At 43.7% G+C, this 22,283-nt stretch overlaps 3 protein-coding genes across 7 annotated transcripts in view; 2 read left to right on the top strand and 1 right to left on the bottom strand.

The window, feature by feature from the left end:
- The window catches only part of TMBIM4 (transmembrane BAX inhibitor motif containing 4), a 34,829-nt gene extending 28,697 nt beyond the window's left edge, over nt 1-6,132 (top strand). The window contains exons 6-7 of the mRNA XM_054442363.2: nt 4,298-4,343; nt 4,893-6,132. Of these exons, the coding sequence (XP_054298338.1) occupies nt 4,298-4,343; nt 4,893-5,099 (253 nt within the window). The 3' untranslated portion in view covers nt 5,100-6,132. The remainder of the gene's footprint in view (nt 1-4,297; nt 4,344-4,892) is intronic.
- Nucleotides 1-14,200, bottom strand: part of IRAK3 (interleukin 1 receptor associated kinase 3) — a 116,673-nt gene extending 102,473 nt beyond the window's left edge. For 2 of the 5 annotated variants that reach the window (XM_063646473.1, XM_063646472.1), the window contains exon 1: nt 14,066-14,190. The gene's annotated coding sequence lies outside the window, so the exon portion shown is untranslated. Of the gene's footprint in view, nt 1-14,065 lie in introns of all 5 variants that reach the window. The other 3 variants (XM_063646476.1, XM_063646475.1, XM_054442361.2) reach the window with 3 other exon arrangements.
- A 35-nt stretch (nt 14,201-14,235) lies between these two features.
- LLPH (LLP homolog, long-term synaptic facilitation factor) lies at nt 14,236-22,038 on the top strand. Its single transcript, XM_054442364.2, has 3 exons — nt 14,236-14,336; nt 15,950-16,167; nt 21,062-22,038. Exons 2-3 carry the CDS (start codon nt 15,957-15,959, stop codon nt 21,238-21,240), a joined length of 390 nt encoding a protein of 129 aa, XP_054298339.1. The 5' UTR covers nt 14,236-14,336; nt 15,950-15,956; the 3' UTR covers nt 21,241-22,038.
- Nucleotides 22,039-22,283: the final 245 nt, after the last annotated feature.

Raw genomic sequence — 22,283 nt, 5'->3', positions numbered from 1 at the left:
GAAACTTACCAAATGGAGCCTGTGACCCTAAATAACCCTTTTAGTGTGTGTGTACACTTAGGTCGCTGGGTAGGGCATGCTGCTTAACCAGGGAGCCTAAGTGTGTCAGACTTCAGCTTGGATGTTGTAGTGGAGAAAAGGTATCTGTTTTGATATGTATTGTCAATAGTGTCTGATCAGGCTCAAATGTAGGATCTTGTCCAGTTAGTGAATAAGAGTAAATTAATGTCCAGAGACCTCTGGCAGCCCTATCCTAATGTCTTATTAGAAGCCTACAAGAATTGGAGAGGATTTTTCATGGGTCTCTTGTGTTTCTGAATGTCTTGTGAATGATGTGCTGACTGCTGTTTGTTCCAGACAGTCTTTTTAAGGGTTTTTTTTTTTTCCAATAGTGAACAGCCTGGGAAGATAGAAATAGTGCTCGCTAGAGCAGAGGGCAAGCATGTTTACTTTCCATTATAAAAAAAACTTGCTTCCCTAAATTCAAGGTTCCTCTCTTGTAACACAACTCACTGTGTGTGTAGGTGTCATGTGGCCCTCTTAGCATCACCTGGGCCCTGTCATAAAAATGCTGACACTACTGTTATTACTCTAAACTGTCCTTTATCTCAGACCTAGGAGCTTGATGCATCCATGAAACTGTGCCAGGCTAACTTGTTAGCCTGCAAGTAGGGTAATATCTCGGATGCTGTAAGTTCTTAATATCACCTTCCCCATACCCCATGGTGCAGGAGCTTTGGAGTTTCCCTAGGCTTTAAGAATGAAAAAGCAAATCCTAAGACCCTTTCAGTCCTGAAGGATCTATATTGTGAGGTAGCATGATACCTCATTCTCACTTAGGTATGCCAGATGTATCCTGAGAAATTTTAGGGCCATTTCAGAGAGACAGCTGAGGACTAGATTCTCATCATGCCTTCATTTCACCAAATAGCATTACAATAAATAACTCTGTTATTGTGAGACAACTTATTTTGTATGAGTTCAGTCCTTTTGCATTTATTGAGTTTTTTTTTTTTTTAATGGTATCTTGGTAAATGTTCTTTGTGCACTAGACAAGAATGTGTATTTTGCTGCTGCTGTCGGATGATTTGATAAATGTCAATTAGGTAAAGTTGGTTCATAATGTCAGGTCTTCTATTTGCTTACTAATTTTCTGCCTACTTGTTTTATCAATTAATGTGAGAGGGGTGTTGAAATTTCCAGCTACAAGTATGGATTGGTCTATTTCTCATGTAAATTCTATAATTTTGCATCATATTATTTTAAACTCCATTTTTAGATGCAGAACATTTAGGATTGTTATGTACTCTTGGTGAACTGACCCCTTTATCATTATGAAGTGACCTTCTTTAGCTCTAGTAATATCATTGCCCTAAAATCTATTTCATTATTAATATAGCAACCCCAGCTTTCTTCTTAATTTGTTAGCATGTTAGCATTGTATATCTTTTTCTGTCCTTTTATTTTTAATGTATTTGTGTCTTTATATTTAAAAGGTGTTTTTTTAGAAGTCATAGTTGGATCTTGGTTTTTAAAAATCTAATCTGACCATCTCTGCTTTTAGTTATTTAGTCCATTTACATTTATTGTGATTATTAAGATGGTTGTGTTTATCTTCTTTATTGGCTTATTAGCTATAGTTCTTTTAATTAGAGGTTGCTGTAGGTTTTATAATATATGACTTTAAGTTATTAGTCTATCCTCAAATAATATACCATTTCATGTATACTTGTATCTCCTTTTCCCTACCTTTGTGCCATTGTTGCCGTAACTTTTAGTTCTACGTGTTATAAGCTCCATAATACATTATTATTTTTGCACTAAAAATTATATTATCTTTTAAAGGGATTTTAAAAATAGAAGTCCTTTAATGTTCACCAATGTATTTGCCATTTCTACTCTTCTTCATCTCTTCATGTAAATCTAAATTTCCACCTAATATCATTTGACTGAGGGACTTCTTTTTAACATTTCTTGTTGTCTGTTGGTCATCTTTTGTGTCTGAAAAAAACCTTTGTCTTTATTTTTGAAAGTTATTTTTGCTGGGTGTGAGATTCTAGGTTTTGGGTTTTTTTTTCTTGCTTTCAGTATTTTAAAGATGTCATTCCACTGTCCTCTGACTTACGTAGTTTCTGACAAGAAGTCTACCATCTTTCTTATATTTATTCCTCTGTATATGTTTCCCCCACACATACATAGCTACTTTTACCATTTTTTCTTTATCACTGGTTTGCAGTAATTTGATTACAATATTCCTTGGTGTGGTTCCCTCCCCCTCCACTTTTCTTCTGTTTCTTGGATCTGACAATGTAAAGTTTTCACCAAATTTGGAAAAAAAAATTGTTTAAGAGATGGGGTCTTGCTGTGTTGCCTAGGCTGGACTCGAACTCCTGGGTTCAAGTGATCCCTCCACCTCCTGAGTAGCTGGGATTACAGGCACACACCACTGTGCACAGCTCAAATCTGGGAAATTTTTGGCCATTCTTCAAACATTTATCTGTCTCTCCTTTCTCCTTTGCTTGAGACTCCAGTTACATATATATTAGACTTCTAGATGTTGTCCCCTAATTCAGTGTTCTGTTTTTTTTTTTTTCTTTTTCTCTTTGTGATTCATTTTGGTTAGTTTCTATTGCTGTTTTCAAATTTAGTAATCTTCTTCAGTGTCTAATCTGCTATTAATTCCAATCAGAATATTTGTGTTTCATATATTGTATTTTTAATCAATTAAAGTTCAGTTCAATTTGTGTCTTTTGAAAAAAAATAGTATCTTCCATTTCTCTCCTCCTCATGATCATTCTTTCCTCGATCTCCTTGAACTAGGGAGTATATTTTTAATGTCATTGTCTACTCATTCTATCATTGTGTCATTTCTGGATTTGTTTCTATTGATTGTTTCTTCTTCTTGTTATGGGTCATATTTCCTTCATTCTTTTGCTTGCCTTTATAATTTTTTATTGGATGCTGGTCATTATAAATTTTACATGGTTGGGTGCTGAATTTTGTTGTATTAACTTTAAATATATTTGGCATTGTTCTCCTAGGATGCAGTTAAATTCCTTGGAAAGTAAACCTTTTGAGGCTCTGTTAGGCAGGTCCAGAACAGCTTTTAGCTTAGGGGCTCATTTGGCCCTAAGGGTACTGCTGAGACAGTACCCTTCAGCATACTACTCAGTGCATGTCTTATGAGGTCTTTCTACTCCAGCTGGTGTGAATGCAAACTATTCCCAGTCCTGTGTGAACTCTGAGGATTGTTCTGCCTGCTTCTCTATGGTGGTTCTTTCTCCAGCCTTGGTCACCTCCTCAACATGCATGTATTAATCAGAACGTAGCTACAGACTCTAGGGGAACCCTGTGCATACACCAGAGTGCTCATTTTTGGTGGATAGTTCTCTTCTTTCTGGTATTCTGCCCTGCAAATTCTAGCTACCTTGGCTTCCCTGACCTCTGAATAAGTCTTGTCTACTCAATTCAAGGAGACCGCAAGTGACTATATGGGTTCTTATCCCTACACGGTGGCCTGGAAACCCTCTGTAGCTGGAGCAAATATAGACTTCACTTTCTTTGTATCTTTTATCTCAGGAATCCCTGTCCTGTGCTGTTTGCTGTCCAGTGTCCAAGAACTGTTGTTTCATATATTTTGTCTGGTTTTATTTAAGGAAGGAGGATAAATTTGGCCTCTGTAATTCCCTGTGACCTGAAGCAGCTGATAAGTCCCATATTTTATAACAAAAGACTGACTTCTTAGATGTCCTTTCTCATATAATTTATACTCTCTATATATAACAATTGAATTGTAACTCATAAAATTATAGCAGTGTCAGATGTGTCCATCAATTAAGTTCCATAATACGTAAGAATAAAATGGAAAGTACATCGTGAACTTCGATAGACATGTTCACAGAATAACTTGTTATTACTTGGTTTAAAAGTGCAATCATATTTCATTTGTTTATATATTTTCTGAAAGTTTTTGTAGATCTCTGAATTAAAATACTTGTAATGATATTTCTGCTTTTATCTGTATTTTATGTTCCAAAACTTCACAAATTATACTGTTAACTAGGTTTGTATACCATAAAGACAAATGTTGAATAAATAGCTGTTCTTTCAATTTCTTTAAAAAAAAGATCCAAGATGGGCATTATATTCATTGTATGTTTACAAATTCTTACAATTTTAGTTATTCTTCAGCAAAAAATCCAGATGGATGTTTTTTTTTTCAGAAAGTGTTGAATGGGTTTACAAAGTTTTTTTGTAAGGAACAATATTGTAAATTACTAAAATTGTATTTTTATAGGCTCTTTGCTCTTTTGTGGATATTGTGCCTGTCAGGATTCTTGAAGGTAAGTTATAATGGTTAACTTGAAATATAATTCTGGCTGTGTCAATATAAATAACCTCAAAAAGCTATAAGAGATACTCTTATGATAGGACACTTAGTTATAATTATCCAGAACATTTGTATATAGAATGATTATAGAATTATCCTTTTAGAAAATCAGGGTTTTGTGTTGGTCCTTATTATTGACTGAAAAAAAGATGAATGAATAAATGAATTAAATTACATAGAAAGAGGCCCTCGCTTACAACTGCCAAGCTCCAGTGGCACATTTAATTGTGAAAAATGAAATATATTTTTAAATAATTTATATTTGGAATGCTGTTTTTCAAAGTGGGTAATTTAGTTTAATGGAATATATCCGCTCATTCATCCTTCCATCCAACGGCAAGTTTGGACCTGCCTTGCCTTTTTCTGCTTTTAACATTTGTATTCAAAGTTGTACACCATTGTCAAATGTGTAATGTAGCAGTAAATCATTAGAGGAAGTAAGTTAAGTCCTGTTAATACTGTTCTCAAATATAAACATGTTTCTTTAATCTCTTCCCTATAGTTATTTTTTTATAGTGAGATAATGGAGTTGGTCTTAGCCGCTGCAGGAGCCCTTCTTTTCTGTGGATTCATCATCTATGACACACACTCACTGATGCATAAACTGTCACCTGAAGAGTACGTATTAGCTGCCATCAGCCTCTACTTGGATATCATCAATCTGTTCCTGCACCTGTTACGGTTTCTGGAAGCAGTTAATAAAAAGTAATTAAAAGTGTCTCAGCTCAACTGAAGAACAACAACAACAAAAATTTAACGAGAAAAAAAGGATTAAAGTAATTGGAAGCAGTATATAGAAACTGTTTCATTAAGTAATAAAGTTTGAAACAATGATTAAATACTGTTACAATCTTTATTTGTATCATATGTAATTTTGAGAGCTTTAAAATCTTACTGTTCTTTATGATACCTCATTTCTAAATCCTTGATTTAGGATCTCAGTTAAGAGCTATCAAAATTCTATTAAAAATGCTTTTCTGGCTGGGCATAGTGGCTCACGCCTGTAATCCCACCACTTTGGGAGACCGAGGCAGGTGGATCACAAGGTCAAGAGGTCAAGACCATCCTGGCCAACATGGTGAAACCCCGTCTCTACTAAAAATACAAAAATTAGCTGGATGTGGTGGCATGCGCCTATAGTCCCAGCTACTCAAGAGGCTGAGGCCAGAGAATCGCTTGAACCTGGGAGGTGGAGGTTGCATTGAGCCAAGATCACACCACTGCATTCCAGCCTGGTGACAGAGCGAGACTCAGTCTCAAAAAAAAAAAAAAAAAAAAGTTTTTCTTCCTAAATTAGCCACGCATAGTGATTCATTTGCAATTCAAAAATAATTTTATGAGTAGATAAGAATATCAGTTTACCTTTGTCTAGTGATTTTATCTAAATTTTCCCTGAATTATTAAGTAATATTGATTTGGCTTTGATTCTAAAGTAGTAGAGTCTTTACCATTATAAATTGTAAATCTCTTTTTGCTTAAAAGGAAAAAAATGTAAAAGATAAATTCCACAGAGAATTATTCAGTATTATATTAAAATGTTAATGACTTTTTATTTTAAATTGTACTAAAATTGAAAGTCTGCCTGAAAGTCAGATATTATGACAAAATTTGACATTAATTGTTTTTTAAAGTATAGATTTCATTTGAAATTATAGAATGCTAATGTGGTTAGAGGACACCAAAGATACTGGGTCATCAGCCATTAAGTATATCTATTTCAAAATTAAAATATTTGGGAAATATTGTCTTATGGTTTCATTTGTGTTGGTGCACACAGCATGTTAGGTCAGTGTACCAGTAACCAATGAAATTTTGTCAAATTCCCTCACTGTACTAGTTTGTTAGGCTGCCATAACAAAGTACTACAGCTTGGGTGGCTTCAACAAGAAATTTATTTTCCCACAGTTCTGGAGGCTAAAAGTCCAAGATCAGGGTGTTAGCAGGGTTGGTTTCCTTTGAGGCCTTTCTCTTTGATTTCTAGATGGCCGTCTTCTCCCTGTGTCTTTAAATGGCCTTCCCTCTGTACTTGTCTGTGCCCAAATTTCTTCTTCTTATGAGGACACCAGTCATACTGGATTAGGTCCCACACTGAGGACCTCATTTTTCCTTAATTACCTCTTTAAAAACCTATCTCCAAATACAGTCACATTCTGAAGTGCTGGGAATAGGATTTCTTCATGTGAATTTTGGGGGGACTACAACTCAGCCCATAACACTCCCTAAGTATTTCCCAGCTACTAAGTTGAAATAAACTTGTAGTATCAGTTTAAGCTTGCATGATTTGTAGATGTAAATTTGACTTTATTATCATTAATTGTTGAATTATCAAGTGCATGATGCAGTGCAATCAAGTTTAACATAGCATGGTGGGTAAAAGCATCTAGATTAGAATCCTTGCACTCCAACCAGGTGCTTAAGTGACATTTGGCAAATTATTTATCCTTCCTTAGGTCTTTTGCCTTATCTTCATAATGGGAATAATAATGATGTCTAGCTTATTGGGCTGTTATAAGGATTAAATGAGATAGATAAATAAACCAAACTAAGTGCTTAATTAGTGTCAGCTGATGATATTAATACCATTTTCAGTTCAAAGGTGGAATGGACTGATTTGTGACTAAAGATTCTGTATAAGCAAAAGTAGATCTGACATTTTTAAAATGTAAAACAATGCCATTCTTTTCACTAAATTATTTTTTATTTAGAAAATAGTTATTTTCCATGAAAATGTTAACATGTAATAAGTTTATCATTTCTAAATGACTTACATTTTCCAAAAAAAATTGTTTTAATTTCTGATATGATCAATTTAATAAGCGTGTAAAGGAATCCCAAGACCAAGAAGTTTGAAAACCTTTGGTACAAAATATTACATTTTATAAATGAACCATTGGTTTATTCCTATGTTCTGTCAATGAATTTTATGTGGTATGTAAGTCCGTGTATGTGTCCCACTGTGTATAAGTAATGAGTTCTTCTAGGTAGGGAATATACCTCGACCATTTTAAAGCATTGCATTAAGTAAAGGTGAAAATATACAGACTCCAGAAATATTAATAGAAAGTGGAATTAGGGCTGGGCATGGTGGCTCACACCTGTAATTCCAGCACTTTGGGAGACCGAGGCGGGCAGATCACCTGAGGTTGGGAGTTCAAGATCAGCCTGGCTAACACGGTGAAACCCCGTCTCTACTAAATATACAAAATTAGCTGGGCATGTTGGCGTATGCCTGTAATCCCAGCTACTCAGGAGGCTGAGCCAGAAGAATTGCTTGAATCCAGGAGGCAGAGGTTGCAGTGAGCCAAGATCGTGCCACTGCACTCCAGCCTGGTGATGAAGTGAGACTCCGTCTCAAAAAAAAAACAAAGAATGTGGAATTAGCAGGACTTGGACAGAGCAACAGGCAACTCAGTGTGCAAGGGCCAAAGGAAGAACAGCTAAGAGGTAGGAAGAAAATGAGGAAAGAGCAGTATCTGAGAACTTCTGTATTTCTTGAATGTAATTTGGGAAAAGAGATGCAGCAGGCCGTATACACCTGCCTTAATTTCTTCTCAGACCTAGCTTCAGTCTACTTGATGCATTTCCAGGGATTAGTGGTCAACAGCCAGCTGCAGGCCTTTTTTTGGAGCAGCTAAGGACTTAAATACTTTTCGCTTTTTCCTTTCATCTTTCTAGAGCTTTGTCTTGAAGTCCCCATCATCTAGGGAATGGGCAACATGGGGTCACTATCTGAATCCCAGAAGTCTTCCTGTTCCTTACTAAGTGATTGTGCAGATCAGGGATTCCATGGGAAGAGGCCTGACTGCAGGGGCCCCACTGACTGTTCTGCATCATGTAGCATGCCTTTTGGATGAGAAAATCAGTCTGCTTCCTGTAAGGTATTCAGGGCCACCCACTGTGCCTCTATTTCTCTTTTTTTTTTTTTTATTTCTGAAGTATTTATTGATCATTCTTGGGTGTTTCTCGGAGAGGGGGATATGGCAGGGTCATAGGATAATAGTGGAGAGAAGGTCAGGAGATAAACACATGAACAAAGGTCTCTGGTTTTCCTAGGCAGAGGACCCTGCGGCCTTCTGCAGTGTTTGTGCCCCTGAGTACTTGAGATTAGGGAGTGGTGATGACTCTTAAAGAGCATGCTGCCTTCAAGCATCTGTTTAACAAAGCACATCTTGCACCACCCTTAATCCATTTAACCCTGAGTTGACACAGCACATGTTTCAGAGAGCAGGGGGCTGGGGGAAAGGCCATAGATCAACAGCATCCCAAGGCAGAAGAATTTCTCCTAGTCAGAACAAAATGGAGTCTCCTATGCCCACCCCTTTCTACACAGACACAGCAACAATCTGATCTCTCCTTCCTTTCCCCACACTTCCTCACCTTCTCTTCAACAAAACCGCCATCGTCCTCATGGCCCGCTCCCGATGGTCGCTGTCTCTTCGGAGCTGTTGGGTACACCTCCCAGACAGGGCAGCCGGGCAGAGGCGCTCCTCACCTCCCGGACAGGGCGGCTGGGCAGAGGCGCCCCTCGCTTCCCAGACGGGGCCGCCCGGGCAGAGGCGCTCCTCAGTTCCTCCCAGACCGGGTGGCAGCCGGGCAGAGGCGCTCCTCACCTCCCAGACGGGGCGGCCGGGCAGAGGCGCTCCTCACTTCCCCAACGGGGCGGCCGAGCAGAGGCGCTCCTCACTTCCCAGAGGGGGCGGCCGGGCAGAGGCGCTCCTCACTTCCCAGACGGGGCGGCCGGGCAGAGACGCTCCTCACTTCCTCCCAGATGGGGTGGCGGCCAGGCAGAGGCGCTCCTCACCTCCCAGACAGGGCGGCCGGGCAGAGGCGCTCCTCACTTCCCAGACTGGGCGGCCGGGCAGAGGCGCTCCTCACCTCCTAGATGGGGCGACCAGGCAGAGGCGCTCCTCACTTCCCAGACGGTGTGGCGGCCGGGCAGAGGTGCTCCTCCCTTCCCAGATGGGGCAGCCAGGCAGAGGCGCTCCTCACTTCCCAGACGGTGTGGCGGCCGGGCAGAGGCGCTCCTCCCTTCCCAGATGGGGCAGCCAGGCAGAGGCGCTCCTCACTTCCTCCCAGACGGGGTGGCGGCCAGGCAGAGGCGCTCCTCACTTCCCAGAGGGGGCGGCCGGGCAGAGGTGCTCCTCACTTCCTCCCAGACGGGGTGGCAGCCGGGCAGAGGCACTCCTCACCTCCCAGACGGGGCGGCCGGGCAGAGGTGCTCCTCATCTCCCAGACGGGGCGGCCGGGCAGAGGTGCTCCTCATCTCCCAGACGGGGCAGCCGGGCAGAGGTGCTCCTCACTTCCTCCCAGACGGGGTGACGGCCGGGCAGAGGCACTCCTCACCTCCCAGACGGGGCGGCCGGGCAGAGGCGCTCCTCACCTCCCAGACGGAGTGGTCAGGCAGAGGCGCTCCTCACTTCCCATATGGGGTGGCGGCCGGGCAGAGGCGCTCCTCACTTCCCAGATGGGGCAGCCGGGCAGAGGTGCTCCTCACTTCCTCCCAGACGGGGTGGCAGCCGGGCAGAGGCGCTCCTCACCTCCCAGACGGGGTGGCCGGGCAGAGGCGCTCCTCCCTTCCCAGACGGAGTGGCCAGGCAGAGGCGCTCCTCACCTCCCAGAGTGGGCGGCCGGGCAGAGGTGCTCCTCACTTCCTCCCAGACGGGGTGGCGGCCAGGCAGAGGCGCTCCTCACCTCCCAGACGGGGCGGCCGGGCAGAGGCACTCCTCACCTCCCAGAGTGGGCGGCCGGGCAGAGGCGCTCCTCACTTCCCAGAGTGGGCGGCCGGGCAGAGGCGCTCCTCACTTCCCAGAGTGGGCGGCCGGGCAGAGGCGCTCCTCACTTCCCATAGGGGGTGGCAGCCGGGCAGAGGCGCTCCTCACTTCCCAGATGGGGCAGCTGGGCAGAGGTGCTCCTCACTTCCTCCCAGACGGGGTGGCGGCCAGGCAGAGGCGCTCCTCACCTCCCAGACGGGGCGGCCGGGCAGAGGCACTCCTCACCTCCCAGACGGGGCGGCCGGGCAGAGGCACTCCTCACCTCCCAGACGGGGCGGCTGGGCAGAGGCGCTCCTCACCTCCCAGAAGGGGCGGCTGGGCAGAGGCGCTCCTCACTTCCCATATGGGGTGGCAGCCGGGCAGAGGCGCTCCTCACTTCCCAGACGGGGTGGCGGCCAGGCAGAGGCGCTCCTCACTTCCCAGATAGGGCAACAGGGCAGAGGCGCTCCTCACTTCCTCCCAGACGGGGCGGCCGGGCAGAGGTGCTCCTCATCTCCCAGACGGGGCAGCCGGGCAGAGGCGCTCCTCACTTCCTCCCAGACGGGGTGGCAGCCGGGCAGAGGCGCTCCTCACATCCCAGATGATGGGCGGCCGGGCAGAGGCGCTCCTCACTTCCCAGATAGGGCAACAGGGCAGAGGCGCTCCTCACTTCCTCCCAGACGGGGCGGCCGGGCAGAGGTGCTCCTCATCTCCCAGACGGGGCAGCCGGGCAGAGGCGCTCCTCACTTCCTCCCAGACGGGGTGGCAGCCGGGCAGAGGCGCTCCTCACATCCCAGATGATGGGCGGCCGGGCAGAGGCGCTCCTCACTTCCCAGATAGGGCGGCCGGGCAGAGGGGCTCCTCACATCCCAGATGATGGGCGGCCAGGCAGAGACGCTCCTCACTTCCTAGACGGGGTGGCGGTGGGGCAGAGGCTGTAATCTTAGCACTTTAAGAGGCCAAGGCAGGAGGCTGGTAGGTGGAGGTTGCAGAGAGCCGAGATCACACCACTGCACTCCAGCCTGAGCACCATTGAGCACTGAGTTAGCGAGACGCCGTCTGCAATCCCAGCACCTCGGGAGGCCGAGGCAGGCAGATCACTCGAGGCCAGGAGCTGGAGACCAGCCCGGTCAACACGGCGAAACCCCGTCTCCACCAAAAATACAAAAACCATTCAGGCGTGGCGGCGCGCGACCGCAATCCCAGGCACTCGGCAGGCTGAGGCAGGAGAGTCACAGGAGCCCAAGGCAGGGAGGTTGCAGCGAGCCGAGATCCCGGCAGTACAGTCCAGTTTCGGCAACAGAGGGAGACCGAAAAAAGGGAGAGGGAGAGGGAGAGGGAGAGGGAGAGGGAGAGGGAGAGGGAGAGGGAGAGGGAGAGGGAGAGGGAGAGGGAGAGGGAGAGGGAGAGGGAGAGGGAGAGGGAGAGGGAGAGGGAGAGGGAGAGGGAGAGGGAGAGGGAGAGGGAGAGGGAGAGGGAGAGGGAGAGGGAGAGGGAGAGGGAGAGGGAGAGGGAGAGGGAGAGGGAGAGGGAGAGGGAGAGGGAGAGGGAGAGGGAGAGGGAGAGGGAGAGGGAGAGGGAGAGGGAGAGGGAGAGGGAGAGGGAGAGGGAGAGGGAGAGGGAGAGGGAGAGGGAGAGGGAGAGGGAGAGGGAGAGGGAGAGGGAGAGGGAGAGGGAGAGGGAGAGGGAGAGGGAGAGGGAGAGGGAGAGGGAGAGGGAGAGGGAGAGGGAGAGGGAGAGGGAGAGGGAGAGGGAGAGGGAGAGGGAGAGGGAGAGGGAGAGGGAGAGGGAGAGGGAGAGGGAGAGGGAGAGGGAGAGGGAGAGGGAGAGGGAGAGGGAGAGGGAGAGGGAGAGGGAGAGGGAGAGGGAGAGGGAGAGGGAGAGGGAGAGGGAGAGGGAGAGGGAGAGGGAGAGGGAGAGGGAGAGGGAGAGGGAGAGGGAGAGGGAGAGGGAGAGGGAGAGGGAGAGGGAGAGGGAGAGGGAGAGGGAGAGGGAGAGGGAGAGGGAGAGGGAGAGGGAGAGGGAGAGGGAGAGGGAGAGGGAGAGGGAGAGGGAGAGGGAGAGGGAGAGGGAGAGGGAGAGGGAGAGGGAGAGGGAGAGGGAGAGGGAGAGGGAGAGGGAGAGGGAGAGGGAGAGGGAGAGGGAGAGGGAGAGGGAGAGGGAGAGGGAGAGGGAGAGGGAGAGGGAGAGGGAGAGGGAGAGGGAGAGGGAGAGGGAGAGGGAGAGGGAGAGGGAGAGGGAGAGGGAGAGGGAGAGGGAGAGGGAGAGGGAGAGGGAGAGGGAGAGGGAGAGGGAGAGGGAGAGGGAGAGGGAGAGGGAGAGGGAGAGGGAGAGGGAGAGGCTCAGGCTCTATTTCTATATATAGGCTCCTTCCAGCTCTGTGATGAGCCACTGCAATGTTTAGTTGGACCCTTAAGCCTTGTTTGTCCATTAGGAGATAAAGTTTCCTGAAAACAGTAGTTTAGTTTCCTTCATCTTTGCAAATTCAGCATAGTGCCTATAATAGAGTGCATATTCAAAGGCATGAATGAAGGAACGAATTAGACTTTTAAATATACTAAGGCCACTTAACTCCTCTAGAACTGCTTTTATATAACTGGTGAGGGGACATAAGTAAAAAGGAGTAAAAGGATGTTTTACTCAGCTGTTTAAAGCACTTGCAATGCTAAATCATGGCATGGTATTTTAACAACATGACATTTTCATAATAGGTAAATTATTTTTTCTGGTGCCAAGTGCCTATTCAAAAGTCTTGTCCTGGTATGTTAAACAAGATACAGTAAATATGGACTATCAGAATGTAAGCTTTCTCTGAAATGCAATGTGCACATGTATTTTTGGGTGAGGTAGCTAACTTCTCATTTGAAAGATGAGGTACAGTATATGGTTAACTTGTAAAACAGAAATTCACTTGCTTTATAAGAATGAAATCTCATTTAAATAAACCAGGTTTCTTAGGCATGCTTCCTTTTTTTTGTATCAAATGTTCTAAGTTTTTTTCAGCCTCTTTAACCTTGCTATATTCTGAATTCAGTAATTTCCATACTATGCATGGTTTCATAAAGGGCACAAATTTAAAGAAAAAAGGTACCCATAGATTGCCTCAGAACCCTTTTTTCTAGCAACCAGCAGGAGTTTACCAGAACATCATTAAAGACATGTTTTTTGGGTATATGTCGTAAATCTCTAGAAACATTGCTTACAAATAGTACTCTGTAGCTATACGTTTGAAACTATAATGTAAAAAGGGTACCATTTGTTGAACTCTTTAACAGCATCAATTAGGTTGTATTATGTTCACTTTAGGGACAAGGAAATTCAGGCCCTTATGACATTAATTACTCACCCATATCGTTCACAAATGTTGGAAGCAAGAGTACAACACAGACCTATATGATTCCAAAGCCTATGCCATTAGAAATAGTTGTAAAGTAAGTGTTCTTCGTGAGCTAAGACAATCGTCCTAGGCTTAGCATTGTGCCTGATATATAAGTGATCAGACAGGTAAACAATGATAGAACTGAAATCCTTTGATCATTTTACCCTTTAAATTCTTCTCTGGGGTAGGAAAAGCTTGTTTTCTGTTTTTGGTAACAGCTTTGAGTATAACTGACATGCAATAAGTTGCACATATTTAAAGTGTGCAGTTTGATACGGTTTGACATATGTGTACATCTGTGAGGCCATCACCCGAGATGAGAAAATGCACAGGCTGCAAATAAAAATGATCTCAATACGGCCTCTGGAAGAACACCTGATCTAGGCTGACTTGATCTAAGGAAATACATGCGTATCATGTAAACGGTGTGGTCAGATCTAAAGGTCGGCTCGGAGCTCCCTATCTGACAAGTAGGGTCCCCTGGCCAGGTTCACTCCATAGGTTAGTCTCGGGGCTACCCTGCCCACGTCCAGAAAGCGGACCTACCTGGAGCCTAACCTTGACCGGACACGCTTCTGCATTCTCCAAATCCGACTTCTACACCTGTATGGGACGGACCAAGTTTCTAGGTCCGCGATCACACCAAAGGCGGAAGCTCGTCAGCGCCCGGCTTCCAAAACCCCGCTTCTCAAGGATTCTTGAGACATTTTGTCTCCCGGCGTGCAATGCGTCCGCCCCGGATGGCCTCTGCCCGGAAGACGGAAGTGCAAAGACTTCCGGTCGGCGTGAGCCTGAGGTGTGGGTGTTCGTTTCTCAGGTGAGTTCGGTGCCTCACCGGTCCAGTGAGACATGGGACTTGGGGCTTGATTCCGCCACCCCTGGAGAATTTCGTTTCTTGACACTCGCTGGGCTATACTTGAGCTCCTGTCCGGCGATGCAGGCCTTGTTGAGGGCGAGGGTTCCCCGTGCTCTTGGTGGGGGCCCTCCGGCTTTCGAATGCACTGGGTAAAGTGGAGCCCACCGCTGTTGTTCACTCCCGCCGAAGTTAACTTTGGCCCTCAAGGTTGTTTACCGCCCGCTTTCCTAGCCCTTCTCAAAGGTTGAGTTATGTAGACAAGGGAGCGGAATGACTTTGTGATTGCCGGCGTTCAAAAAATGTTAGTCCTTCGTTCAACAAATATGCAAAATTCTGTGCACTGGGCGATTCAGCAGTGAACAAGACCTTTCCCTCTACCTTCGTGGAGTCTACAGTCTGGGGAGAGGGTGGGGGGCGTGACAGAAAACAAGAGTTTCAGGTTGTAACACTTATTAAGCAGGGAAGGGAGCTTACAGAGGTCAGAGGAGTCCTTTCTGAGGTATCGAATGAAGGAGCAAGCCTTGAGAAGAGCAGTTGCCAGGCATAGGGACAGCAAATATGAAGGCACTGACGTAGAGATAGTTTGGACTCTTTACAGACGTAGTTGGAGCCTGCGGGGATGGGGATGGAGAATGAAATGAAATAGAGTTGAAGGAGGCAGGGGACAGATCACAAATGACCTTGTAGATCTTGAATATATATGAGGGAGGAGGTCTTTAAAGAACTCGAAGAAAGGCAGTGAATGCTCTTTTAAAAGATCACACTGAGCACCTTGTGGAGGATTTAGGGCGGAACTGAGTGGAAAGAAAACGAGTAGGAACAGATAAGTTTACAGTCGTTAAGTTGGCTTGAGAGGATGGATAATGAAGATGAAGTGAAGTGTTTATAAAAATCATTTTGTAATTTGTAAGCTGTTGCATAAACGTAAGGTGATGACGCTCTTGCATTCTGGGGAAATTAAGTTTCTGTATTTTGTAAAGAAATTCAGCCGGGCGCGGTGACTCAAGTCTGTAATCCCAGCACTTTGGGAGGCTGAGGCGGGGGGATCACAAGGTTAGGAGATCGAGACTATGCTGGCTAACACGGTGAAACCCCATCTCTACTAAAAATACAAAAAACTAGCCGGGCGTGGTGGCGGGCACCTGTAGTCCCAGCTGCTCGGGAGGCTGAGGCAGGAGAATGGCGTGAACCTGGGAGGTGGCGCTTGCAGTGAGCTGAGATCGTGCCACTGCACTCCAGCCTGGGAGACAGAGCAAGACTCCGTCTCATAAAAAAAAAAAAAAAAAAAAAAAAAAAAAAGAAATTCAAGGTGCTTTCAGAATTGGTTTGATTTGTAGTTTGCTTATGACCACAAGTTTGATTTGATATCTTAATTGTTATTTAGTGACTGTATGTACCATGTTGATCTTCATATAAGTTGCATGTTAAGTCATAAAAAAAAGTGAACAGATTGAAGAGTTTTACTTTTCACTTGTTTTGTAGAGATACCTGTTGGCCTGGTTTTCTAAGGATTTGCCTTTTTTCTTTTTTATATTAAAGATTTACTTTTGAATGTGTGTTTTTGTTAACTTCAGGTAAAACATGGCTAAAAGCTTACGGAGTAAGTGGAAAAGAAAGATGCGTGCTGAAAAGAGAAAAAAGAATGCCCCAAAGGAGGTCAGCAGGCTTAAAAGTATTCTCAAACTAGACGGTGATGTTTTAATGAAAGATGTTCAAGAGATAGCAACTGTGGTGGTACCCAAACCCAAACATTGCCAAGAGAAAATGCAATGTGAGGTAAAAGATGAAAAGGGTGAGTGTGCTTCTTCTTTTTCTTTCTTTCTCTCTTTTTTTTTTTTTGAGGCAAAGTCTCCTCCCTCTGTCACCTAGGCTAGAGTGCAGTGGTGTGATTATAGCTTCCTGCAGCTTTGAATTCCTGAGCTGAAGCGGATTCTTCCCACCTCAGCCTTCCAAAGCACTGGGTTACAGGCATGAACCACAGTGCCCAGCCCCTCTGCCCTTCATTTAAAAAAAAAAAAATTCTGTCAAGCCTGTTCATGTATATAGTTATGTTTTGGATTATTTAGAGTGGGTCTTTGGTGTTTATACAATAGCCTCCATGTCTCAGGAATAAACAGTTCTACAGGAGTAGACAAATCTAGACATACTCTGGTTGGAAGGGTACACAGTTCAGTCGGCCTAGGCAGCATAGGTCTTCATTTTACTCTTTGTAAGATCTAATTCCCATTCTATGAGTCCTTTGCCCTTATACTATTATCCTGAAAATCACAGGGTTTCACTATTTCATTTTGACAGATTCTAGGAACCTTTGTGTCTTACTCATGAAGTTGGAGGATATATATATAATGCTGCTTTTTGCACATTTAATGCACCAATTTGGCAGCAAACTAAATTAAGCATTCGCAATACCCAGACTTTAAAATAGAAATACATTTATTTGATGTCTTATGCCCAAGGAAGAGAGCAGTATTTCTCAATCTCCCAAACTTAGGGGGTTTTTTCCCTTTAAAAATGGCTGTTTTTAACTTTTTTCTTCCCATTTCATCCTTCTCCCACTCCGTATGAATAAAAATTACAAAAAGCATTTTACTTCAACTTCTGTGAGAAAAAGGGGCCAACCAACAGAAATATCCTCATCTTTCCACTACCCAAGTCTATAAGAATTTAAATGTTGTATAGTCTGTTTTCCCTTTTTTATTAATGCTCTCTCCAAGGCCAGTTTCTCCACTTGTGTTCTGAATCCTCTCCACCATTACATTCTCAGGGGTTGTACTCATGCATCTGCCTTATCAGTCTCCTCCACTGGGTCATTGCCAACAGCATAGATGTGTTCTGGGATGTTCAATGTCAAAAGAAAGAAAGAAAAATTTCTCCCTTGATCTCAAGTTCTCTCAATCTGCTGCTTTATTTCAGCTGTCCTTGAAACTTCTTGAAACACTTGCCTTCACTTGCTGTTTTCATTTCCTTACACGCGTCACCCCTCCCTATTGGTTATTTTTTGTTGTTGTGAAGGCAAAATCCACATAACATAAAATTAACCATTTTAAAGTGTACAGTTCAGTGGTATTTAGTACATTCATGTTGTGCAACCATCACCTCTAGTTCCAAAACACTTTCCTCACCCCAAAAGGAAACTTAATACCCATTAAAGAGTCTGTCTCTCCTCCTCCTACCCCCAGCCTCTGGCAACCACTAATGTGCTCTTTTCATGTGTGAATTTACCTGTTTTGAATATTTCTTATAAATGGAATCATATATAATGAGACCTTTGTGCCTGACGTATTTCCCTTAGCATGGTGCTTTTGAAGGTCACCCACATTGTAGCATATAATCAGTACTTCCTTTCTTTTTAAGGCTAAATAATAGTCCATTGCATGTGCCACGTTTCATATCCATTCAACAGTTGCTGGGCATTTGGATTTCTTTCCCCTTATGGGTGTTGTGAATAGTGCTGCTATGAACATTCAGGTGCGCAAGGTTTTGTTTGATAAGTGGAATTGCTGGGTCATATGGTAATTCTTTTTAATGTTTTCCACATCAGCCACACTATTTTACATTCCCACCTGCAGTGTTTGAATATTTGAGTTTCTTCACATCCTCACTAATACTTGTTTTCCATTTTCAGATTATAGCCATCTTTGTGGGTATGAAATAGATTCTCATTGTAATTTTGATTCGGAGTTTCCTAATGACTAATGACGTTGAATGAAGTGTTTTTTGTTTTTTGTTTGTTTGCTTTTTGTTTTTTTTTTTTTTGAGATGGAGTCTCACTGTTGCCCAGGCTGGAGTGCAGTGGCATGATCTCAGCTCACCACAACCTCTGCCTCCCAGGTTCAAGCAATTCTCCTGCCTCAGACTCCCAAGTAGCTGGGAATACAGGCGTGTGCCACCATGCCCAGCTGAATTTTGCATTTTTAGTAGAGTTGGGGTTTCACCATGTTGGCCAGGCTGGTCTTGAACTCCTGACCTCAAGTGATCCACCTGCCTCAGCCTCCCAAAGTGCTGGGATTACAGGTGTGAGCCACCGCACCCGGCTGAACATTTTTTCATATGCTTATTGACCATTTGTGTATCTTTTTGGAGAAAGGTCTACTCAAGTCTTTTGCCTCGTTTTTCAATTACGTTGTTTGTCTTTTTATTATCAGGTTGTTAAGAGTTCTTTATATGTTCTAGATACCAGATGCCCATCCACTCTTGATTCTTTTGGATTGATCCTGTTTTCTTTTCTCTCCTGTTTTCTATATCTTTTGTTATACCCTCTAATTTCCTTGACCTTGTATTCTGGTTCTTATTACTTGGTTTTCTCTTATATTTTTAATTTCTAAAAGTTTTTCTTTTTTTTTTTTTTTTTTTTTTTACTTTTTTTTTGAGATGGAGTCTTGCTCTATTGCCCAGGCTGGAGTGCAGTGGCGTGATCTTGGCTCAATGCAAGCTCCGCCTCCTGGGTTCACGCCATTCTCCTGCCTCAGCCTCCCGAGTAGCTGCGACTACAGGCACCTGCCATCGCGCCCGGCTAATTTTTTGTATTTTTAGTGGAGACGGGGTTTCACCGTGTTAGCTAGGATGGTCTTGATCTCCTGACCTCGTGATCCGCCCGCCTCGGCCTCCCAAAGTGCTGGGATTACAGGCGTGAGCCACTGCGCCCAGCCTACTGTTCCTTTTTCATAGCTTTGTGTTCTTTGTGTTTTTTAAATGCCCCTTGAGTCATCAACTCTGTGTTCTAAATGGGCATGTATCTTCTCTGATTTTCCTAAGGGTATTAATTACAGTTTGCTTTTGAAATTTTTATTTATGGTATGTATTATCTGTCTTTCCTCTTGGAATTCCCTCCCAAGCCCTTCCATTCCTTTACTTTTGTCTCTTTCTTTCACATTAGAAGCTTTTCTCAAATGTCTGGTGATCAGTGGTCATTGTTTGTATTTAAAAGTGTGGCACTACAATGATGATTGGAAGCTGGAGGGAGACAAGGTGTGGGAGAGGGTGTGTCAACTGCTAGATGTATAGAAGAATTGGAATGGCTCCAGGAGGTTTTGTTCGGAGATCTCTTATATCAGAATCTGTTAAGTCTTTTTTTTTTCTCATCATCCCCAGAGAGAAATTCTCTTATGTCCTGCCTGGGGAATTCTGGATGCCCTTATTCTTAGATATTTTAGGAGCTAAAGGGAGGTGGGACTGAGACTGAGGGAGTCTCTGCATTTAGTAATCTATGTGTTATCAATGTGGTTCTCATCTCTACCCTCAAGTTCATGTTTTTCCTTATTTCTACTCCTTCAACTGCCTGCCTAATTTCTTAAGCCGTAAACCTAGTAGTCATCCTTGATTTCTCTTTCCTTTATTCCCCACATCTAAACCATTAGCAAGTGTTACTGATTGTCCCAAAAATACATTAGAAATCTGTATCCATTTTTCTCCTGCTTTCACCTTGATTCAGATGGCCGTCATCTCTTGCCTGTACTATTATAGGAGCCTTTTCACTTCTCTCTTCTGCTCTTGTTCCCTTCTCATTTATCTTCTACATATCCACCAATGTGATCTTTTCAGAAGGTAAATCAGATTATATCACTGCCATGCTTAAAAACCTCATTATCTTAACATGTTCTTACCAGCGCCTACCAGTTCTTTTTTTTTTTTTTGGGAGACAGGATCTCACTTTGTTGCCCAGGCTGGAGTATAGTGGCTGTTCACAGGCGTGACCAAGCCCACAACATCCTTGAACTCCTGGCCTCAAATGATCCTCCCACCCCAGTCTCTCAAATAGCTGAGACTACAAATGCCTATAGATACTATACCTGGCTGAGGTTTTCTTTCTGTTTGCTTTGTTATTCTCCCCTCAACAGAACATTGTAAACTCCGTGAGGGCTAGGAGCTCATATGGACCACTGTATCCCCATAAACTAGAACAGCACCTAAAATAATCATTCAACACTAGTTATTGAGTGGCTGTTATATACCAGACACTATTCTAGATACTGTGGAAACAATGGTGAATATCTAATATAATGCCAGGTAGTCGAGATAATAGAAGACTTTGTGTATCCTGATAAGGAGGTCCCAGTGAGGGACTCTGAGCATGTCCTTCACAGTGGAGAAGGTGATAGGTGTACCACAGCATGCTTGCACTGAGCTTCCTGCCAAGTCTCCTATCAGTAGAGCTGGATCTCTGGGTGTTACCTAGCTAGGAAAAGTATGCCAGCCCCAGGATGTGTCCAGGTCTTTCTTCTCTGTTGAGTGCCTGTCTCTGCCATTACAACCCTGCTGCTGACTACTCTATCGAGTTCATTAGAAGTTCATTCTCAGTTCATTATAATTTAGTTCAAGTTCATAAGAAATGGCCAGTCATTCCTAATCAGTTCATTGCATCTAAGGTGTATCCCTTAGAAGTGTAGGTGTGCTTACTGAACTCAAGGAATCACTTAATGTGAGAAATGTTCTTGTAACTCACATGTGCTCAGAACCACATATCTACTAATGTACTAACTCAGAGCCATGCATCCTAAATGTTTCCTATTTAACATTACTATTCTAAGGAAGGACAGTCATGCCAACATTCTTTAGAAAGTTTTTTCTTCTCTATTTTTGGTCTACCTTCAGTTCTAATGTTCTGATGTTCTCAGTGCATTAATATGCTTTCACAGGGTGGTTTTTTTCATACATGGTGTTAATAGTTTTTCCATCTTTTAATGCAGATGACATGAAAATGGAGACTGATATTAAGAGAAGCAAAAAGACTCTTCTAGACCAGCATGGACAGTACCCAGTATGGATGAACCAAAGGCAAAGAAAAAGGCTGAAGGCAAAGCGAGAGAAAAGAAAGGGGAAAAGCAAAGCAAAAGCAGTGAAAGTGGCAAAGGGTTTGGCCTGGTAGACTCTTAAAACCTTGGAAAATGCCACATGGGATAGATGATGGATTAGAATGTATACACATGTATACTTTGATTTCAACTGCCACCAAATGAAAACCATTTGTTCTCCTATTTTAACTTGGCCTTTTTTCTTCAATTCAAACTCAGTATAACTCCTCAAGTTTGTTTTGGGAACTTGAATAAAATATTTTCTTTGATACATCCAAGCTCTACTGACACTTTAATTGGATGCTACCCAATATCTGGTTATAATCAGGTCTCAACATTCTGTCAGGTATTAATATGGTTAGAATTGTTCTTACAACTGGTAATTATAGTCAGTAGAGATAAAACAGATGATGTACTGAGAAATTTTTGTGAACTTAGATTTAAACAAAGCTGTTGTATAATCATATCATTTAAAAATACTACATTAGGGCTGGGCATGGTAAATCACACCTGTATGTAATCCCAGCACTTTGGGAGGCTGAGGCAGGCGGATCACGAGGTCAGTTCGAGACCAGCCTGGCTAATACGGTGAAACTCCATCTCTACTAAAAATACAAAATTAGCCGGGCATGGGGGTGCACACCTGTAGTCCCAGCTACTTGGGAGGCTGAGGCAGGAGAATCGCTTGAACCCAGGAGATGGAGGTTGCAGTGAACCAAGATTGCCCCACTGCACTCCACCCTGGGCAACGGAGTAAGACTCTGTCTCAAAAAAAAAAAAAAAAAAAAAGAAATACAGTATTAATGGATCTTATAAAGTACTTGTGTGGAGCTTTGATTCCACAGAATAAAAGATATTTTGTTTGTAGATGTTCAAGTTTGATTTTTTTCTTTCATATATGCTTAAGGTTTTTTAGTCCTAGAGAAGACCAGATTCTTCAATTAAATGTTTTCTTGTCTTAATTTTAGGTAGAATATTAACATATACAAATTAGTATGCTTTTTAGGAAATTAGAACATTTCAGGTTTTTGATGGAAACTGATTTAATGTTATGTTGTGTGGCCTAATATAGTATCATGCAGCATTTCCCAGAGTGTGTTCTTCAGTATCAGTTTCC

Source organism: Pongo pygmaeus, chromosome 10 (genome assembly GCF_028885625.2).
Source record: "Pongo pygmaeus isolate AG05252 chromosome 10, NHGRI_mPonPyg2-v2.0_pri, whole genome shotgun sequence".
NCBI lineage: Eukaryota > Metazoa > Chordata > Mammalia > Primates > Hominidae > Pongo > Pongo pygmaeus.
The sequence above is the reverse complement of the archived record's forward strand: the minus strand, read 5'-3'. Positions and strand labels throughout refer to the sequence as shown.

Bases quoted from the DNA above. Each gene is read 5' to 3' on its own strand.
- LLPH (XM_054442364.2), top strand. From the start codon at position 15,957: ATGGCTAAAAGCTTACGGAGTAAGTGGAAAAGAAAGATGCGTGCTGAA. The intron at 16,168-21,061 runs GTGAGTGTGCTT...CTTTTAATGCAG, and splicing joins TGAGGTAAAAGATGAAAAGG to ATGACATGAAAATGGAGACT.